General features: G+C 42.7%; 1 protein-coding gene across 1 annotated transcript; it reads right to left on the minus strand.

The window, feature by feature from the left end:
- Positions 1-318: 318 nt before the first annotated feature.
- On the minus strand, positions 319-21739 carry REC114 (REC114 meiotic recombination protein). Its single transcript, XM_086620163.1, has 6 exons — positions 21596-21739; positions 21018-21107; positions 8253-8336; positions 4166-4378; positions 2707-2775; positions 319-477 (listed from the first exon to the last, which is right to left on the minus strand). The coding sequence occupies exons 1-6, from the start codon at positions 21737-21739 to the stop codon at positions 319-321; spliced, it is 759 nt and encodes a 252-aa protein (XP_086476289.1).
- Positions 21740-22872: the final 1133 nt, after the last annotated feature.

Raw genomic sequence — 22872 nt, forward strand, 5'->3', positions numbered from 1 at the left:
GAAACGTTACAGCATGGTGATATTCTATGCAACTAGTTCTACTCTTTAGTTTGACACTGTAATTTCTCATGATTTAAAGATTGTAGAAATAGACCGAACAGGGTTCTCATGGTGTGCGTAACTGTAGATGCATGAACTTGTGTTCTGTGTATTTGTTGAAGTGCAATGATGTATAAAAAGTGGATTCACCTGTTTTTAAAAATAAAACACTGACACAAAAAAAAAAGACTTTTTCAGACATTTAATGGTGCTTAAGCTCGTGCGTCCCAACTGCTGCATGTCCTGGAGCGTGTTCTGGTGGTGATGAGCTGGTGTTTCTCAGCCTTCCGTGAGTTTTTTCAGTTCCTTCTCCACGTCTTCCACAAAAGCTGGGAAATTCTGATCCATAAGGCACAAGCGGATGAAGGGCCCCAGCTCCTGTGCAGGCCACGCCGAGTGCCGGTACGCAAGGTGGAGCTCAGGCTTTTTCAGCACAGACTGTGAAAGTTAGGAAAAAAAAAAAAATAAAAAAATAAAGTGTTTGACTCACGTTAGACACAAAAGGTCCCATTACCCGCGTTTGCTGACAGTGCAGCGACACCACCGTGTCCCCTCAGCATTAATAACGACACATCCGCCTCGTTATTGCCGCTGTTTGAGCGCTTCCCGTCAGACAGGATTTCTGTACGTGATCTTTCCCATTTGATTCCAGTAGCTTTGACACAACTTGGAACTCTTCTGCAACTCTTTAAATCAGCCATGTCAGTCTCCTGAGTACCCACTGTGTGAGAGGGAAGGACCCCGCGTGAAGCGTAGGTGCTGCCACCTGACGTGCGTAAGGATGACCACGTACGTGGTTCTAAGCTCGTCATTTAGCAGGATGCCTTTTAAATTATTAGAATAGAATTAAATTATGGGGTTTTTAGGAGCTACAACATCCTCTTCATGCCCCTTTAACCCCCTCCCCCAGCATTTCCCCCCCCTCGGTGGTGGGCGAACTACGTGCACCATGTTACTTCTCGGTGCAAAACCCGTGGCAGCAGAGTGGGAGATGTCCAACGTGGTGTGCTGAGGTTGGGGCAGCCCCCACCGCCTCCCGGCACCCATAGGTGCACCAGAGTCTAATGGACCAGGAGGTTACTGGGTGACTCCCGAGCACTTTCCACGCTGCTGTTCCTAAGACAACACGCTGAAGCAGCTCGACAAATTTACTGTGGTGGGACTGGATGTGAGTAATTTCCCAGTTGAAAGGCCCTCCCGCAGCCAGGGCTGCTGCTTGTTGCAAACTGGTTTATTCATAGTATGTGTTAATGCCCAAGTGTTTGTACCAAGGTTTTCCCATCGTTTGGGGCTGCCAATGTTCTGTAGAGCTCACCACCCACTCAGCTTTTAACTTTACCAGTCTCTGAAGTCCTCGAAGCTGCAGCATCAGTTACAGATGCTTCCTGGATGCTTTGCGTGGGAAAATCATGGAAGTGCCGCTGTGGTGACGAGGTAGGTACGATGTGCAGAGGCGATCCAAGGTGAACGGTGTTACTACAGGGGACGCCTCGTGCTAGTCAGTCCCTATCTGGCTTTAAAAAACCTCAGGTGCCTACTTGGGCCTCCTCCTGATGTGCTGATGTGAGGGGCAGGGGCTAAACCAAACCTCTCCATCTGGGTTGTGCCCAGCTAAGTGGTACAGGAGCAAGTAGGGGAAGGTGTAGGAAACTACTCCATCAAGGAGTCTCTGTGTCGGGGAATTTCTTAGTAATTCAAGCAAATACAGGGCTCTAAGGCAGAAAGCTTTAGTTGGAAGCAGGTGTCATGCTCCTGTCTTACGCAGGGACTGCAGAACAGTTTTTAGAAGGTAAGCTGTTTCTAGTGGTGGTGGTAATTTCCATTTCCCAGTGTAACCTCTTAAAACAGAGATGGGTCATGAAAAATACAGTTGCTGAGGGCAAGCTGCCTCGTTTGATGGCTTCTGCTCCTTGGTGCGCTCTGGCTGCACTGTACAAGGCAGGTGACAAAACGCTGGGAATCAGCCAGCCAGGGATGGCACACAGCTCTCACCACGGAGGGGAGGGGACAGGGAGCTCCGCTTCCGGAAAACAGCGGAGTTTGAAAGGCTGCTTTGGGTTTAAGAGGTGGCTGATTTGTAATAAGGAACAGAGGAACTGTCCCTCGTACCACCGATGTGAAAACCAGTGACTTCGTCATCCTGTGAATATGGAAAAGGGTAAGAAAGACCCATAGGAGCAACGGCACAAAACCAGAGGTTGGAAGGACCAGAGTCTTCAAGTCATCTGATTCGCCCGGTCCCAAATTAACAGTTTAACTTCCAGTTATTTTTAAACAGGGCTTTACCCTGGACTTCTCAGAGAAGCTGTCAATTGAACTGTGGGTCAAAGGGTGACTGGTGATTTCAGACTTAAGCAGCTGTGACCCTAGAGGTCACTTCTGAGGAGTCAAAAGAGTGACAAAGCCATTTATTTGGCTGGCACCTCTGGGTGTTTGTTTGCTCTCAGTGCGTGATTTGTTCTTCTGCAAATGAGGTAATTACACCACGACGAAATACCTGGGTTTGCAGCTTATTTCCTGCCTCCAGATCCTTACAGGAGATCCTGTGGTTTTGTTGATCCTGATGCTCAGCGAAGACATTTACCAGCCGCTGGCAGATACTTTCTCCGTGCCCAAGAGGTTCACTGACAGGACTAAACACTATTTTTTTATTATTATTTTTTTTACCTGCGCTAGCTGTGTTACAGATCTTCTTTCTCCAGAGCTTGTACAGGAATCTGGTAGAGGCTCATCTGGCTAGAAAATACCAAATGCAAATAAGGGCTCGTTACCAGGCAGGGTGTGGGTATGTGCAAGCAGGGAAGCAGTTCCGTTTTTAGAGATAACGGGAAGAGAATGTGCTCAGCCACCTTGTGCAGAAAAAAGGCATCTTTTTATGGAACCTGAACGCACATCTGCTTGAGTCTTTAAGAGTGAAAGACGTGAAATAACGGGCCTGCAGTTTAAACTGTCATGTCTAAACGAAGAGAATTTTTAAACTCCCTGCTGGAAGTAACCTTAAAAAGCAGATGCTCACAAGGAGAATGCTTTTTTCCTTCCCATCAGTCACACCACTGAAAAGAGGGTTTAAGTTGTCAATTTTCTCTTCTGAGCAAGGTTTTCAGTCTTAACTTGTGAAGCAAGAGCATTATTTGTACCTGTAGTGTGACTGTTGGTGTTCAATAGCACCCTGCTATGAAACACTTCCTGTACCTTTCATTCTTTGCTTTAGCTTACTGGGAAAGGAGCAGAGCCCCCAGTACAGGTAACCTGCTTCAAGAACAAACAATACATCTTGGAAGTTCATCTGGAAGGTCTCCTGGAAATGATGTGAGTCAAATGAGCAATATTTTTTTTTCCCCCTGCACTTTCTCTACTAAATTGGCTCCCGCTGTCCTGTAGAGTAGAACTTTCCTCGATTACATCATGAAAATGATGTAGCCAAAAGTTTTGACACTCCTTTTTCAGGGCTCAGCCTTGGTCCTGATATTTTTATCATGTACCCAAGAGCTATCCTGGCTGAACGAGCTGCAGAGATGTTTTTTTTAGAGCTGGTAAATGTGATCCTCTGGATACCCAAGAGAGCATCTATTTAAGAATTAGTCACCCTCAGAAATACTGCCTGCCTTTGCCTTTTCCAATTACTTAAGGTCTTTGTCTTGGAGAGGGGAAACGCTCTGTTCCTGCCCCGAAATAACTTTTAAACGTGCCAGGTTAAGCTTGAATTAATACAATTACATATTTACAGTTATTAACGCTGCAAAACAGGAGTAGGTCAACGCGAAAGGAGAACACAATTCGTGGTTACTTAAATGGATCTGATCTGTTTTCTTACCCCATATAATTTCTTTGAAAGTCTGCCAGGTGGTTCCCAGCAGTCTTAGCCGAAATCCACACTGATGAAATTGTAGATGTGGGTGTTTTTGGTAACTATTCAGCACTCATCTTCTGCTCCCTATTCTTCTTTATTAACCTCAGCAGAAAGCAACTAAGTCTTTCACCAAACCATACCCCCATCATACTGGGAACTGGTAAGTAACGCTTGCTGCTGTTTCTTTTAGTGGTTAGTGATTTCCTGTGTCTGCCTGTGTTACTTTTTTTTAATTATTATTATTATTTTTCTGTCTCTCTGCTCTTGCATACTTACTATGTGTAGTACTGATGTGCTTTGTTCAGTGTCCTTCGCTTGATTTTCACCGTTGGCCAGCTGAGTGAGACTGTGGTAGAGCTGCTGGCTTTGTTCATCAGTTACTTCAACCGGTACGTACTCCGCAAGCTTCTGAACACAACTGCAGCAGTGTTCCAGCATCTGTTCTTTGGAATCGCCACCAAACTGGATCCGAAACATGTGGCATTCATTCTGCTCAAAACCCAAAGAGAAATCAAATTAACTGTGAATCCCCTCAAACCATTTCGATTTAATTAAATTTCTACTTGTTATAATTGGGAAGAAGGGGATTTAATTTTTGGATCACTGATATACACCAACTGATACACAAAGAAACAAGTTTTCCCTGCTGTATCTTCATTTATCCCAGCAGCTAAACCACAAAAGTATGATTCCCAGTTTGAAAATCAGTTTAAAAACCCACAAAAATGGTAAGTCAACAGGGCCAATTGTCAACTAATTAAAGGTCCAGCCGAGTGAACAAACCTTGCCACAACGACCGGAGTTTTGGACGTACAGCAGGGAAATTCAGTTCTTATTGTTGCTGCAAGTAGTATCCTCTAAGGATGTGCCAACTCTGAGCAGTTATTTGTGACAAAAAGTAAAATGACGCTACAGTAAGCGGAAGTTAATTTTGGAACTGGAAGTTCTGGGAACTATACGTTCCATTTAGGATTTACGTTGCTGTCTGCATCAAACCCAGCCTCCCCTACCTCCCCGGTGCGCCTGCGAGTTGCTAAACGTACAAATTCAGCTTGGCAGCCCAAGGGAATGCTGCTGTGCCTTGAACAGAGGTGAACACAGTTGACCAGGAGTGGAAGAAACTCGGATGCATCACTTTAAATAGTGAAAGAATACAGAAAACAGAAATCTGGATAGGACTGACCCCCAGTATAGGTTGTCGGGCTGTACCATAACAGATGTTTTTTTAAGTACGTGAGGTCCAGCAAACTGCCCTGGAAATGGAGGGCTGAAGACCCTGTTGTGCACGATAAGCTTGTCCTGAGCACACTCAGCTGACGTAAGGCACATACACGCTCTTGTTTAGGGACTGAATTAATGGGAACTTTCACTTTGATCTTGACATTTCAAACAGTTAAAAGCACTAGAAGAGAAGCACGTTTTCCTCAGACTGACCTAACCGATTTGAATCTTCATCCTTCTGAGATTTCACTGTCAAAACCATTTTTTTGATGACTAGACACGCTGCTAGACTGCTGATTACACACACACAGACATCTTTCACTTTAAAGATTTTTGTCTCAAAGATGAGCCAGCTCTTCATGACAGCCTGTATGTTTACATGCATGTTATTTTAAGATGCTTGTGTTGCCTAAAATGCTTTTTAGGGCACTGTGAGCATAAAAGCTTGTCTCAGTGCCTTTTAAAGGGAAACATGTCAAAATAATTTGAACTGTAGCACTCATTTTACCAGTGTCCAGTTACATTTCCTCTAATTAACTAAGATGTCAACTTAACGGGGTCAGCTTCACACAACTGAGAAGCGATTTGTGGATATGCCAGACAGGTGAGTTCTCATTAAAATGACAGAAAGGTAACTTGCATCTTCATTTGAATTCCTTTTGGAGACTTTCAAAGAAGGCTTGTTTTACTTACCCCTACAGCCCCCGAGTCTGAGCTGTTTGTATTGCCATCTGCTTTTTCACAAGGACTGTTAAATAGCTCAGACTGCAGTTTACAAACAACAGTAGACTTTGTAAATTAAACATTTTTCCTTTCTGGAAAGAGAGAGCTCGCTCCAATTCAGCTAAGATGATGTCAGGTTTTAGCATAAACTGAGTACTAAGTAGTAACACCTGAACCATCCAAGAGCTGAAGTATTAAAGAACCTTGAGGTCACTTGGATCATCAAATTGGGGTGGGGGGGCCGAGCTCAATGAAAACAGTAGGAAGGGGAATGACTTACTACAAGAATATTTAGAACGTTTGCCTTGCTACTGTTTACAGATTTTTCATATAAAAAAAGTTTTATATGACAGGTACGGCTTCAGAACTAGACGCTCGTGTGCTTCACTGAATAAAATTTCCATTAGTACAGCTGAGTTTCAACAGCGATTCCCAACAGGTACCTTCTCTACATGTCTTGTTCCTTCAAGTATATTAATGCTAAGCTGCTCAAAATATAGTTCAGAAACTCATTCTGCTAGCTAAGAGCCCACAGTGCCCTATTAAAATCATCTTTCTTAAGAAATGACTAAGTTTCGCTATAAATGCAATATTAATGACATACAAAAACCAAGGAGTAGAAGACAACTCAGAAACAACAGTGGAGTATTTAGTTGCCTGTGCTCCTTAGGTGCCCTGCACACCTTGAGATAGAAGTTGGTTTTTGAAGACCTAGCTTGCTTTCCTCCACTTAAATGGCTTCTGCTTGACTCTTTCCTTGCTGAAGTCTAGCAGGGCTGAGACGTAACCCCTTACACGGTGTGGCTGGCTTGAGGTTTTTTTACATATTTTTGAAGGTTAGCACAGAAGCTATATGCACTGACAGCATTTAAGGAATCATTTCGGCTACAATTTAAGATACAAAGCAGAGAAAATGTATGATAGGACTAGTGCAGTGCCACTAAACCCAGTTTAAGTCGTGAATTTATGGTAAGTAATTTAGATACACCAAATTCATTAAGACCATGTTAATATTCCTCCTTTTCTGAGCTGTCCCTCCGAGCTTTATTCGAGCCTCGGAGTGATTGTGATGTTGATTTTTGCATTTCGTGTGAGATGCAGCAGAATCCCTTAACGCTGCGCTGGGGAACTGTTCTGTTAACTGTAAGGGGAACTGATCATCCCCTGATTCATCAGAACTAATTACTGCAACAGCTCCACAGTCGTCTTCAGCGATACTCCCCGCTTTGCAGGAATCCGACAAAAAGCAGAGCGCAAAGATGTTTCGGTTTCAGGCAAGCATAACCCCTGAATTTAAAACACTTCAAGGCACTTATTTATATAGTTCCCAGTGCCACCGTTAGACAAGGCTTAGTCTGAAACGAGTCCTTACATTTAAACAGTGTTTATTATGCCTCACATCTGCTTTTATCTTGCAATTAGCAAGGCATTCTCCCCTCTGCAAGCTGTATTGTTTGGTTTGTAACCTCCTATAAAGAAATATTTATGCATCTTTCATAAAAAAAATAATCGGATAAAAGATCAAAATACAACTGAACAGGAATTTTTACAGTTTTCAGCTACTCTGGGTATTGTTATTACCTGCAATTACAATAACCCAGTCTGTATCTCCCACAAGAGTTCCTGCCAGAGGAGAATGCCAGAACAGCTCAGAATACTTGAGACGTTTTTATGCTTTAATAGTTCTGTGAACGGGGCAAAGAGTGAGCACTGGTGTCTAGCAGCTACTGAACAAGGGGCTCATCATCTTTTTCCAGAACTCCCGTTTCTAACTTGCAGATGAATTCCCTTGTCAAGTAGAGAGAGTTAAACTGGAGGCAGCTGTTTCTGCTGGAACAACAAAGCCTAGAAAGTGTCAGGGGAGAAGGAAGAGGGGGTCTTGTTTTGAAACAGGGTTTGTTTCTGAAAACCTAGTGAGTGCTCAGCATAGATGAAGAAGAAACTTCTCCAAGTTCACCTAAGAACCAAGAAAACAGATGTTTATATGTGAGCTGGTAACAAGCAAGTGCTGTTTAATTATTTAAAGACTAAGCAACCACCTTCATGAGATGTGAGGGGAAGACCAGAAACCTACGTCCTTTTCCTTGCCTTGAATACCAAATGCCTGAATCACCAGCCTGCCACTACTGTGCCAGGGGCCAGCAAATGGCTAAATAATTGTTTGTTTAGGTACTTTGCTTGCCAAAGTGAGGGATGAGTCACAGGTAGTTGTTTTAGTAGCTAACTCTCAGAAAGCATCTCAATATTAGCAGTTACAAAAGACATTAAGATGATTCAATCCATTCTTGTTTTACATCTAGAGGGAAAAAAAAATTTACATAGAGAATTTACAGTATCTCAGAACTTCTGGTTTAATTTATCCAATATCTTGCACAGAATTGTGTTAGCTCTTAGAAATATTAAAAGCAACTCGACTTACCTTTGACTGTGCCCGAAGCAGCAGGCACTCTGCTCTTCTTACTATCTTTAACCACTTGTGGGAATCAATTAATGAAAAGCCTTCCTGAAATAAAGCACAGCAAACATGCAACACTCAGAAGTACACACTTATGTGATGTAATTTAAGCCCTAATGAAGATCAGTCATCTGTGTGTGCAACTTTTGTGTCTGTCATTGCTAATACGTAATTTTTACCACACTAGGAATTAACTCTGAATCTGTAGCTCCAGTAACACTATGTCAAGATACGTTCTAATTTCCATATATATTTTAATTTATATTTGTGTATTATGAAAGTCTCCATGAAATGCATAACGAAACAGCTGCAACAGAGAGCCTTACGTTCTTCCACATCCCATGAAGTTGCCCGAGAGGGCAGCAGAGGGCAGGCAAACCTGAAGAATGGGACAGCGGTTGCTTCCTCTAAGGGCCAGATCGACGTTTTCTCCAGATGGAATTCAGGTAAACAGGAAGCAGCTCTGGTAACTTGATAAAGACGTTTTTATACTCCAGTTGCATTAACTGTCAGTCTGTTCAAACAAGGCAGGCTGCTCAGCGTTCTGTAAAAAGACCCCGGGAAGCTGGAAACATCAGGTAAAAATTGCAAGGCAATGGGCTGTGTCTCCCAAGGTACTTCCCACAGACTGCCACGCAGTCATTAGTTAGCAACGCCTAGGGGGGAAAAAAACCTAAATAAATGTAAGGGCAGGGAGGAAATTACCCATCTGTCTTATCTGAACTTAAAATGCTTTCAATGACCCTGGCTGTTTGCATAGGATGCTTTCGTAGGTGTCCTAAGGGTCAAGAACCACAAGCCATGTCCATCCTGGCCCGCCAGCAGCGTGCTTTTTGCCAGAGTTACTGTCCATCTTACACAGGTCCAGGCTGGGAAGCCATCTGCCGTTCTGTTTTGGTACAAGTCACCTCGGTGAGACACTGTTCTTTTAATGTGCTTTATAGCCTCATGCAGTAATTGCATGTAGATTTTTAAGTGAACTTTTATGAGAAAAACGTCTAGAAAGCATTTCTGAGTTGAACCAAAGGCAAACTGGATCACAGACACGACTGACCAGATACCTGCAATGATAAGACTCTAGAGTGGTAAGACAGCATGTAAGTATCATTCCCAAAAGATTTGGGGTCAGAGGGAGAAAAGAATTTCCTTCTGCACTGTAAAAACAGGTGCTGACAGCAGGTAAGACAGGCCAGTCACTCGCAGCACGTCTGTTTGCACTGAGCGCTCTCAAAATGTCTCAGGGTAGGACTTGCTAAGGTCTGAAAGGCCTCAAGGTCAAAGTAGGAACACCTCACGTTGCCACCGATGGGAAGTACCAAGCTCTGCTCTACTCTTACAGGAATTAGTAAAGGAATCTGGATCCTAGGAGAGACAAACTGCAAACGACAGACCTCACAACAGAGAAGAGCATCTTTCTCGGTAAGTCAGTGTTCTCCAGCCATATGGACCAGGAGGCTGCGTCCAGCACGCAGAGGGCACCCTCCTTCCTTGGTATGCAGACATTAAAGCTGGGGAGGCAATACCAAGTAGAATGCCTGAAGAATGGGATTAGATCAGTAGGCGAAGAAGAGAGAGTGCAGCCCTGGTAGGACACTTCTAGAATAATCAGTAGCACTTCACATGTCATATTTTCAATCACACTGCAGAATATATTACTTTGAAGTCTGGCTGAGGACATTCATGGCTGAGGGCAGTTTGGCCCCAAAATATTGTTTAGTGCTGAAAATGGAAAAGCATCAGCCAGTTAAGCTAACGATTGTGCATGGTGGAGAGTTATGTCAACAGTCAAGAATTTCAGTTGTGCCAACATCACGGAAATAGCATCTGCGACAGCAAAAAACGGGCATTAGTGGTGCATGTGCATTGCAAAGAGGTCTTGGCACGTGGCTGTACAAAATCCAAAGCCACAGATTTGTTTTGTGTCCACGAGAAGCGCTTTAGAGGAGACGTGGAGTGACATCCATATCTGATGCTCATCAGGTAGTGCTGTGCTCATGCTGCTGTCGCTGCTAGAAGGGATCTACTAAGGAAGCAAACAAGGAAAACAACTGGAGTTCAAGGAGTAAGGTACAGGTGACAGGGCAGTCAAGAAGGGAAACATCTGAGAGTAGAAGACAAATAGTGCTGAAGAGGCTGAATGGGGCAGGGGATAGGCTCTCGAGTCAGAACAGAGAGAAAATGGATTATGCAGAACCAGAACATATAAAGCAGAAAAAGTATTTTAAACTGTCCCTTCCAGAAAGGGTATGTGCTTGATGTTTATTTCCTTTCCTCTTGCACCTTTGGTTGGTTGTATATTGCCAAGCAGCAACAAATAACTAAGAAGAGCCAAACCAAACAGAAAAACTCAATGCAGTATTTGAGTCCTGATGTGGCACAAGTTACCTGAAAAAGGAGAAGAGAACGTTTTGGACAAACACAGGTCCGCAGAACTACTCAGGCTGAACTCCATCGTTGAATTGTTTCCATCAGTAACTGCCATTACAGTCAGGATCCCCTAGATTCTCCTCAGTTCTAAGCAGCAAATAAGCCCGATTTTGCACCTTGTTAAGAAGGTCTATTCTGTTCCTCATGGCTTTTCCATGTTACCTGTGGAATAACATGACTGTATTTGAGGCTGCCTGAATTAAGATAAAAGAAGATTCGTCTTAACAATGATAATTCTGTCTTTTGTCAACAATGAAATAGTTCTGCATCTGCATATTAAGTTAGGTAAATGAATTCAGAGCAACAAGAAGGAAGACCGCAATAAATCTGTCCCTTGTTCCATCGCTCGAAGTCGAGAGGATCTCTGCCAACATCCAGGAGCTAGGCAGGGGGTGGATCCTGGGAACTGCATGGCCATATATTAAGATTATAGTCCATTTGTGCCTTTCTAGAGATAGTGACTTGCCTCTAAATCCGCTCTGGACATGCGCAATGACAAAGAAAAAAGTAGTAGTTCCTCCAGGTCGCTGTGCCACCACGCTGACAGAAATACAGAGAGTAAAGCAGCAGTTCTCCTCGAGCAGGCAACATCCATAGCTGCTTTACATTCAGAGCTAGACTTTGCTGAGCAGTACTGGGCACAAGCAGACGCAGGTGGCTGTGCAAGATTGGTCAAGAACATAGACAAAAAGGCAACCGAGAACTGGGCAGGAACCTAAGCCTTCAAACATCCACAATTTGAAGTTATAAACAGCAGTGCTTTTCCAAGTGGGATCATTAACGTTTAACCACGCATATCCTCCTTGTGTCGTTCTCCAGGGTCATGATTGTAAGAACACTGTATTAAAGGAAAACAGTTTCATACATCTCTGACAAAAATCAGTCCCTCAAAGGGAGGGCCCTGAGAAGAATTAAGCTGAAGCAGAAAACAAGCAAGACATTTGCCAAATATTTTGGAAGCAGGCAAGACGTGACCACACCTTGCACGAGGCAGAGAAGCCAGTAATGCTGGTCTGCCCTTACACCCATCGAGTTCGTCATTAACTGGGAAATACTTTTGTTCTGGTTTCACATTTCAGCATTCGAAAAGCTGCTGGACAATGAGGCCTGTGATCTATGTCGGAAGGTATTGCATATTATTGATGAGTATTTTTATGATGGTATCATCTAGAAACCCTACGGTGCCAAGCAACATAAGCACACAGGAACAGATTATCCATTTTATGGTAGATTGCAAGGCCTGTAGGCAACCCTGGCTCAACTGAAAATTAATACATATTTAAGAAATCTTATTTGTGTAACAGTTCAGCTATGCTGCCTTACATCATTTGGCTTGTACTTACTCATCCAGAAGACAGATGTTTTCAAATGAAACTGAACTGTGTGTAAACAATAACTTAGGAACTAAAACTTTCTTCCTGCCACAAATGTTATAAACTCTGCCTTTAAATTACAACCAATACTAAAAAAGACAAACAAAAGCCCAGAACACCACACACAGACACACATGTTCTCCAGTTTTGGCTGCCGCTTACAATAGGCTCCTGAAATGCAAATAAAACAGTTTGTTCTCCGAGTTCCCTGTTCAGAATGAACGTGTGTGTTGTATAATGTAACGGATTGAGGAGTCAGCTGGGTATCCCACTGACTGGGAATGTGTATTTGCAAGAAATGATGAGTTCAGCGTGAGATCCAAGGAATTTTATTGCATTAATATCCCCGTGCATAGCTGCCAGAGTGGTCCTGTCTAATAACTGAAGCGAGATGGCGGAAGAGAAGAGCTGAAGGCCTCAGACAACATCCCGCTTTGCACCGTTCTGATTCAGGCTGGGCAGCACCATGGTATGTAACTCCCCAGAAAACAGAGCCATCTTCTACTTGCAAAGGCCATACTCAGTTTTCAGGGAAGCACCTCTCAAAGTTCCTTAATTTTTTCCCAAGGTAAGCTACCAAGGCACAACTGGGGAGCAAAACTAGCATAGTACCCCTCATGGTGCCTTTGCAGGGCAAAAGATTTGGGAAAGTGCTTTTCTGGGGAAGGGGAAGATGCTCTGCTGCTCTGAGCACCCCACCTGCAAGCTCATGGGACAAAACCAGCAGGGATGGCTTCAACAACCTGCCGTTCCCCCCAGATGGAGAGAGGCACTGCCCTCTTACTTGCGTCATCCTATCCAGAATTCCACTCCTTGGGTCTACTCACCACGCTGAGGAGGTAAGGGACAAGGAGAAATCTTTTCAGAAGTAATATCCACTCTTTAGTTTTTAAGTGTGATTTGTGAAATTACAAACACCAACATTTTTGATCTCTAATAGTCTAGGTAATGTTATTATTTAACATTTAAACTGAATAACACCTTGTTTATTCTGAGGTGTGACTAATCTGGCAACAAAGAAATGGTAATCTCATTTCCAGGTATCTGCACAAAGTGGTTAATACATTTGGTAAAAGTCAGCAACAGAAGAGAAATATTGTAGTTGAGAAGACTGTTACTAAGCGTTACCTCAAGAGACAGTAAAAATAAGGACGTGAGAACAGACAGTCTGAAAAACCTTGTGAATTATGTTCAAGCATTATACTGAACGCGAAAGCAGAGGCAAAACTGAGATGCTTTGAGAAAACTAAAATTGGAAGATGTTCACAAGTTTTTGCTTGACATATAGATTATAAATCAAATGCTTGCATATATCTGAAAAATACCGATTTTTAACTCATTGCCTTTCCAAGAGAACATGAGTTGCCACTTTATACGTTTTAAATTAGAAAACTGCTTATTTTATAAAAAATTTGAAGTCTTTCTTTTATTACTGGCTGTAGAATAAAAATGTAATTCCATCTCAACGTTAGAAGTTGTGAAAATTAAACTTTGAACATAATTCCAATCAAATCTTTGTTATTACCTTGGAACACATCTAGAAGTAGAAATTTTCCTTACTTGTATCTTTCTTCAAGATCTAAATAAGGCCAAATACATTAGTTTTTATTCCTGCAGTATGAGCCGTCTTGAAAACTGAGTCAAGAGTAGGAGTGTCAGCGTGTCAAAAATAAACAATCCCCAAACATGACAACACGTAGAGTGGGGGAAGCAGAAAGTTGTTGCTGCAGAAATTTCCAAGCTGCACATTGGTAGCCGAATGTGCCATGTATAGCGTAGCTGGGAAGATAAAAGCATGCAGAACCCATGTGCTGTGTGTAACTTAGATCTTAATGTAAGCATTAGCTGCCTCAAACAGAACTGCAGAATATAGAATAGGAAGCCAAAAAAAAAACCAACCAAGGCAGGCAGACAGCGAGCTAACGGGAATAAGGAATAGAAGGATGTTAAGCTCTGCATTCTGTTTTTGCATGCAATTTTTTTTCACCCCCAAACTCTTAGAAGCCGGATCTTAAATCTTTCCATTAAGCTCGTTTGGCTGTGGAGAAGAAGACATGAGGGTTGAGCTCATTAAACAGAGTGCTGTCTTACAGAGGTAGGAGAGCTGAATGAAGTAGCAAACACGGGCCACACGCAGGCACCGTGCCCAGGGCGCTGGGCAACCCATGAGTGTCTGTTGCCAAAGCCTTGGGTGCAGGAGCGCGTGCTGCCAGGTGTCTGCTTTCTAGAAAATTCCCCCAGATGGGTACAAACTACAGCCCCCTGAAGGAGCAAATAACAAAAATAAGCCTCTAACTCAGGACAAACCTTGATTTTTCATAGTGAGGACCTGATTTTTTGTTGCTTTTTCTCCTAAACTGCACTTTAGAACAGTGACACTTGAGCAAGGACCTAGAGAGGTGAACTGGATGCTCATGGGTTTAGCTGGCCAAAGCTCTTCAGGGCAACTCATTAATAAATCAAGCTAAGCAATTTCTTCTTTAATTCCTGATACAAAATATAGACTTCCCTAGATCAATACCATACATTAATCTCTGACTTTAGGGTAAATACATTTCAGTAACAGACATCACAACTCTTTAAAAACTATTCTAATAGTTAGGTTTAGAAGAGCTAAGGCAAGAGAAAAGTAAAGATCAGAACTCTTAAAACTCTTTACTGCTGCCAAGCACCAATAAATAATCACTATGCAACAGGAATGTATCAATATATCAAACATAGATGGGGAAGCTGATGCACAAAGATATTCAGCGTATCCAAAACAATCATGTCGAGCACACATTTGAATAAAGAAACTAAAATTGACATTTTTGAACTACAGTTGTGGTACTGCATGTCCGTAAAACTAACATTCCTTCTACTCTTTCAAATAGCAATAAATAAATAACAAAAAATCAGCCTTCCTCTAGCTTCGCAGCATACTACCACCAAGCAGCGTTGGCCACCTGCTCACTTCCCTGGGCTCCTGTCAGATGTCCTCACTTATTGCACAAGGGACCTTCCTCTACCCGGGGCACTGTTGTGAATATCATCTCAAATTTCATGTGTACGTTTCGGGCACTGCAAAGAGAGCATCGAGAACATCAGAGTGTCTGCGGAATGCTTGCCTAATTAATGAGTTAGAATCTACTGTATCCTAAGCACTGTGAGCTTATTAGAGGTCATGAGGGGACCAGGAGGGCACTAAGGACGTTTAGTCTACACTTTGAAAGATCAGGCCACAAATCAATTACTCTGGATTAATTTTATCCTATTAAGTAAGTCCTCTTCACAATTTGAATTTCTTTAATTTGTAGGATATTAAGAATTCTAGCACCGGAATTAATTGCGCTGAATAAAACACAAAAATAGAATTTTCATGATGTGCTGATCTGAAGGAGGAAAAGGAAATAAGAGTTGTGGTAAACAACATGATTTATCTTGAGAATATGGCCAGAAATTAACAAAGATCCTGTTGAGATATTCCTGTTAAAATTCCATTATCTACAGTACGCAAGAATGAGATTGTTCTACTGAAAAATATGCAGTCTGTTAGGCAACACTGCAGCAAGAACAGATCCTTAAAATGTGTTACGTAATTTAATTTCAAATGAAGAACTTTAGATAAAACAAAAAAAAAAAACCTAAACCAAAACACCCTTTGATTTGCATCACACATTAAGGATTTTTATGTTCCATGCTTAGAAGTTCCATTTACCCTCCTCTTTGTTCCATTTGGCTGATCACAAGAAGTAGATTGTATTTTAAAAGGAAAGCAGTTGTTTCCTTGTTAAAATAATTTCAAGTATGTCTCTGGCAGTGATACAGTGCCGTTAAAGAATGTTTAAAGTGATCTTGAACGCATGCCCATTCCCCAAAAGTTTACCCACTAAAATAAATAATTTTTTCTCTTTGAGCAACTGATGGAAACACTGAATATGTCTGCAATTTAGGACGGAAGCATTTTAATGACTAGTTCTGGAGCATTGGTGGATATTGTAATCAGTTGTTTCAAACCTACAGCACCTCAGCACACAGCAGGGTGTACAGCACGAGGAATTCACTAGTCTGGCTGGTTTAGGGCTGCTGAGACTTGCTGCATATATTGTGGCACTCTTTTTGGCAAGAAGATAGTTTTTCAGTTGCCATTAGGAAAAAGACTGCTAGAAGGGAATTCATTAAATATTCTACTATTTTATTGCTTATGAAAATAATTCTGTAGTCTTCTGTATTTTAAAAAAATCAGTAGTTAGGTTATGTGAATATTTTGTTACTATTTTATAAATGTTGTTCTTAGAAATGGATCATAGAAGACTCATAGTCTCACTTGGCTCTGAATAGCTACAATGCTTTAAGAAAAAGAAAAGGTCTCACTATCCTGCTTTAAGAAATTAAAGAGGACTCAAAGAATACATATATACATCCATTATAGACAAAATACTTTGATAACAAGTCAGGAACACTTGAATGTTCTTCCTAGAATGGATCGTGTTAATCCAACCATCAATGAAATAAAGATTTCCATTTCTGCACAACCTCACTGTGCAAATGGAGTTGTAGCAAAAGTTGTAAGCAGATGAAAGGTAGACACCAAAGAAAAGGATTTTCTAAGTAAATAATTTACACAAAAGCTACCTCCTCTTGCTTTCACACTGACAGGACAGTATGTTACAGAAAATATTTTATGTATTTTATTATTTCATAAATGATCACTTGACATGAAAAATGTTTAATGAAAGAATCACTAAGCGAAAGAAAAAAATATGCCTTCATCCAAAAAAAAAAGTATTTGTTGGACGTGTGCTCACCAAGAGAGCAAACCTTGGGAGCTATGACTCGCACGTTGGCCAACAAAGATGAGTTTTGTGGAAAAGTAACTACAAAGCTGCTCAGCACTGAGTTCAGGCACGCATTAGTTCAGTTAACACCACTGCTTACTGCAGGAGAATGAACAAAAAAACATTCTAAGTGAAATACATAATGGCTGAAGTCTAGAAGTTCATGTTTTTCAGTATGTGCCTGATTTTTTGCTGGACTTTGTAAAAAGCATTCACTCACAGCATTATCAGCATAACGCAGAGCTTGCTGGCAGCTAAAAAGGTTCATTTTGGCTTTTGTAAAATGCACACACCACTGAAGAACAGATGCACTTGGACTTTTATATTCCTAAAGAAAATATAAGGTACAAACCAAGATAGTTTACATCTATTAATGCACTGATTTTAGTACATTCCTTGCCAATTTTAAACCAGAGGAGATAAGCATATATCGTGCTACAGCATTACCCGTTTTAAAAGCATCTAATTAATATGTTTTCTTTGTTACAGATGCTGGATGAAAACTTCCTTTTTTAAAAAAGCATTACTTAAGATGATCATGGTAAAATTCTTGGGGTGCGGTGAGGATTCCTGCTCTATCTTACTGCTGCAGTCAATTAAAAAAAGTTAGGAACATTCACCACTGAATGAATTATTGAATTTAGTTAGCAGTTCAGTTCATTCTTGGATTACTGTTAAAGGGGAAAAAAATCCCTTTATTATTCATCCACACAAATTTTACAAGAATACAATACAGCTATGCAAGTCGAGAAGGAAACGGTGTGTCCCTGTGACACAGATCTTGTGCCTCACTGTGTTCCTACGCAGAGACACATGGTACAAAGCTACGGTAATTGTTACCAGTTCCCTCAAAACCAGGAGCCTGCAGTACATCAAAAGGTCTGACAAGAGGGGATTAGAAGATAGATCAAAAGATTAGACATCAACAACTTAAAGGATGCAGTTACTACGTAGCAAGAAACAGTTCTGTAAGTACCTCAGAGGGAATTTCAATGCAAGTGAGCCAGGCAGCACGTACGTGTTGGAGAACGCCTTGGCAATAAGAAGGAAACATTCAGTAGCCCAGGCCAGCCAGTGGAAACGAGCGTACGCAGTAAAAACAGGAGCTGAATCATTCCAACAATTGCAGCGTTCTATCAAACTTGGTACATTCCCTCTGGAATGCAGAAACTTGTGCATTATCCTCTGTGACAAACTGTCCGTTATAATGGACCCCCAGTGAGAGGGTTTGATCTGTCACAGATTCAAAGGAACGCAGCGCAAAGCCTGTTTAAATATTGTGACAGGTTTCTGACAGCTCCTGAGAGCTGGAGACTAGAGGGAGATGGAACCAGTGAGATTAACCGTTTCTACAGTCTGATTATTTCTACAGCAATAACGCAGACCGCACAGTATTGCAACTTTTTCATTACATGGCATCTCGATAAGGAGTTTGCCAAATTTCAGCAATGGCCTGTGCAATCCTGGTTAGTTTTGACTTGCTCCTGCTACCCAGGTCCTGTTATCAACAGCCCTTAAAAGACTTCTGTCCAAAGACCAGGGTGGAAACTGTCCTCGGACAATGACACTGAGTTTCTAGGTGGCCCTGCCTGCTAATTGAAGAAAACCATTCAGAGATCCAGTAATGGTTGTACTTATTTTGATATCAATGCCGTTATCAGCTACTGGCCAACAGCATCACTGCCTGTGCTGTCTTCTTCAGCACAATCCCTGTGCGCCACCCTGCTGTTCGGTGATAGTGGCTGCTTTACTGAAGAGATTCCACAAACTGTCCTTCAAAGCCTGAAGAGATACCTGCAGACTGAGATTGTCCCAGGAAGATGAATTTTATCACTGCGTATCAGTCTTGCATAGCGTTGGGAAAAGGGATGCATTTCTGGGAGGGCGTGTGCTTAAGGAACAAGCCTAAGCAGCAAAGCTAAGCCAGATGTGCTGGATCAAATCCCTTGCAAACAGGAAACCTAACATAGTCCTGAAGATGCCTGCCCATGTTCAGAACTAGCAGATTGGATATTTGCTAGGTTTTTCAGCGAGTCGAGTATGGTTAAGAGGAACGGTGGGAGGACTACAACTGCTCCAGTCTCTGAGACATATAACCAGGCACCGGGCATGTTGTACCAACGCATGTCACACTAGGTGAGTTCTATATGCACAGAACACACCTGCAGCATGATCCCAACTACATGCACTCAAAGCAGCGCACCCAGCAGAATGGACAATTGGGTTTTAAAATGCACGACACCAGTTTTGTATACCTTTTCTCTAGAACTTAATGAAACGTTGGTTTTGGCCTTAAGGTTTGTACAGAAGCATTGCCAAAATAAATGTGGTTTGTTTTTTCTTTTTTAAACTTTTTTTTTCCTTTTAAACTGTCACAATTAGATATCGGTCACGTTTACCAAGTATGCCTGTTCCATCTCTATTCTGCACTATTCTTAGGCTGTAATCATTACTGCAATATCTCAGTGTCTCTTAGAAGCTGCAACAGACCTGATAGATCTCAGAAATTCCTCATTTGGCATTTCAGGCAAGGCAGCTGCCTGAAAGCTTCACTAGCCACTAAACCCAAGAGCTGTAAGAAAGTGCTTTTCTCAGCCAAGTCTTTATAAAAAGCTTTGCCTGCACTTCCCGCACTCATCCCTCACGACAGCACACTTCATCTGCCCATTGTTGCTTGCCAGATTCAGTCTTTGCCAGACGCCGTCTTTGAAGGGCTACAGCTTTTGTCTGTGCCTTTTCTGCTCTTTACTTAGGTATTAAAACTTACTTTCAATTAGCCTTTATGTGGTTATTTCAAGGACAGTCTGTAAAGTAGTATGAGTCTACTAAACACAGCCATCTCATCGGGATACTGAAAACAGGACCAGCCCCAGGAGAGGTGCGTTCTGCACTGATTTATTCCAAGCTGAATTTGGCAAGAGATGGCAGCAAGTCTCATTTTAGTTGGGTTTCTTTTACCTATCTGGACTTTCAATTACCCTATTCCTTTTTCTTACTCAGCACAACTGCTGAAATACTTTCCGTGTTCCATTTTTACCTTGTCCAAGAATGTTCAACTTGTCCTCTAAAAATATGTGAGCCAAATACCATGTCTTGTATGAGGGACATGCTGACTGACAGCTGACAGCTCTCTCTTAGCTCAGTCATTATCTATTTGATACTCTGAAAACAGTCACAGGCTAAAAAAAAATCAAGGTTATCCTCAGTTCTCCCCCTATACTTACAAGATATATCTGTAAGTTTAAGACCTTGTAAAGGGCACAGTAAAAACTAATTTATAAGTGAATATATATTAAAAGCTACAACATACTCTCTTACATTCTGTATGTTAAAAAAAAGTCTTTGTTATCTTAATACTGCAGCATCTTCCAGCAGCTTGTAATAGCTTTCTAATATATTTATCAGCCAATTTGTACTGTTTATCATCACTGAGTATGGGCAATATGCACTGAACACACTTGATTCCACTTTCCAGCACAGGCCTTCTCTGTCACGAGCATCAAACCAACTCCTTCTAGACAGTGTTTCTGTTGACCTCTTCAGTGTCATTGTGAAATCTTTTTCAGTTTAGCAGCTGGTCATGCTTAAGTACAGGCTTCAGGAAAACCAGCTGACACAACTCTGAAGTCTTCGGTTTGTCTCCATGAATATAACATGTCCCAACACAGAATAAACCCCACAACATTCCCTTTGATAAACCACATTATCAAATCCAAAATACTAACAGGTCATTGGCAAGAAACTAGCTGGATCATATAGTAAATCTTATAGGGACTAATAGTTATATTTTAATATATTTCTTAACAGTGTATTTTCTGTTTTCTTAGGCAGAAGAATCATGAAAAAGCCAAATGCGTATCTTTCAACACCAGCAGCACTTAGCACTACGTCTTAATCTAGATTTTTAGAGCCACAGAAGAAACACTGTTCTTCACGCATTTAGTACTATTCTGAGAAAAGGAGAGAGAGAGCAGCACATGAGAACTACCATGAGCAAAATAAAATCGGCAGTTTCTTTTCAATGGGAGAGAATGTGAAACTGAGAAGGGAAACAAAGTTAATACTGATGCCAACGTGAATGGAAAAATGTCCTTTATACATGAGAAACTTACCAGTACTGTTTGCCCTTGGGAAACAAAGAAATGGCCAGATACAACAATGGTAAGGATAAGATGGCCTGATTCTTCATTTGATTCAAAAACCTTTAAAAAGATAAGACAAAATAAAAATCTAGCCCTGTAAGCACAGAATCTACATTTTTCATTTCTAGTGCAAAATAAGAGGTTTCCAAGGTCAGTGCTGGAAGTCAGGTGTATAATTGACCTGTCAGTGATGCAGCCCGCCCTCCGCTCCCACAGAGAGGAGGCACATTTAACAATTTTTTACTAATAATAACTCCCATCTACAGATTTAACTACTTTAAACAACCATCTGGCCTCTTCCAACTGGATTTATGGTTTTTAATACCACAGGTCACTGCTGAAGGAAGGAACAAAACAACCACGGGCCACTATCATACCATCGATGTGCTTGCACTAATAACTCATGAAGCAAAACGTCTCCTCGTTCCTGCGTTAGATACGTGCAGAGGCCTCAGTTATTGCTGTTTGCCACACAGCGGCCTCCGAGACCCCACTGGTGCCAGTTCCAGCCAAACCAAGCGGCCAGCCCCCCCGCAGCCGCCCGTCACCTTCCAAGAGGAGGTGTTTTGCCCGCCATCGTCGCTGTCCGTCGGCGGTAGGTAGCGGCCGTAGCGCGTCAAGGGCCACACTGAGGCGCTGGCGAGGAGGGAGGTGTCGCCGCAGCCGCTGCGACTCCCGCCCGCCGCCGCCATCTCCTCGCTGAGGGGACCGCGGCGCGCGGCGGGGAGACGCCTCGCGCCGGCGGCCGGCAAGCAAGAGTCGAGCGGGAAGCGGCGGCCAATAGGAGGGAAGAGGGAGAGCGTGGGGGTAATCGTTCACCAATCAGCGGGCGGCAGAGAAGAGAGAGCCAATGAGGTGGCGCGCTTGGGCTCGCGGAGGTCTCTTCCTCTAGCTGAGGTGCGGTCGGTGCGCTGCCCTCAGCGGTGGTGGGTCCCGTCCCGTGTCGTCGCCGCTCTCCTCTCTCCTCTCCCTTCTCCCTTCCAGGGTGCCACTTGTTAGAGGAGAGCGCGGCTACTGCCTCCCCCTTCTTCCAACAGCCCCCGGGTGTACCAATGTGGCGGGACCGCCCGTCGGTGCCGAGGGAGAGGGAAGCGCGGACCGCGGGGCACGCGCCACCGCCATTTTGTGTGCGGAGCGAGGGAGCGCGGTCGGAGCGGCGCAGCCGCCCGCGGTCCATTACTGTGCTCGGTGAAACGCCCGTGGAAGCCGGCCGCGGTGTCAGCAGGCATCCTTCCTCAGGTGAAACGCGTCAAAGTCCTCTGAGAAAACTTGTCCCACACTCTAAACTGCCTTTTCAGTTCTTGGTGCAAGATGCTGTGCTCGCTGCGCGGGACTGCAGCAGCACTTTTGTGGTCCCTGAAGCGGGAGCTGTGCTAAATGGCAAAAAGCACCTCTCCCTTTCCGTGTGTGTCGCCTGTCGTTAGCCCAGGTTTGTACAGCTGTGTTAATAAATCCAAATGGCGCTCCTCTCCCTTCCCCTTTTGCTTCCTCTCTGCTAACACGTTGCTCCTAGAATTACGTAGTGCTGCACTTGCTCTAGAAAGTGATGGTGAAATGACTCGTGTTGTTAGCAGCAAAACTGTTAGCAGCCGGGAAGAAAATTCATCTACACAAAGTAGATAAACAGACACTTCTTTATTCCAGGACTTTATTCCTGCGCAGGGGGACACGGGGGATAGCTCCGCCCAAGCGTGTCCACCCTAGCATCCAAATCCATAGGTATTTATACACTTATTTCGTTGAGTCATTGTTACATAAGTTCTTTTACGTAAAATTGCACATTTTGACCTTTAAAGTGATTGGTTTTACTAGCTATATTACCTTA

Source organism: Tauraco erythrolophus, chromosome 14 (assembly GCF_009769465.1).
Source record: "Tauraco erythrolophus isolate bTauEry1 chromosome 14, bTauEry1.pri, whole genome shotgun sequence".
NCBI classification, from domain to species: domain Eukaryota; kingdom Metazoa; phylum Chordata; class Aves; order Musophagiformes; family Musophagidae; genus Tauraco; species Tauraco erythrolophus.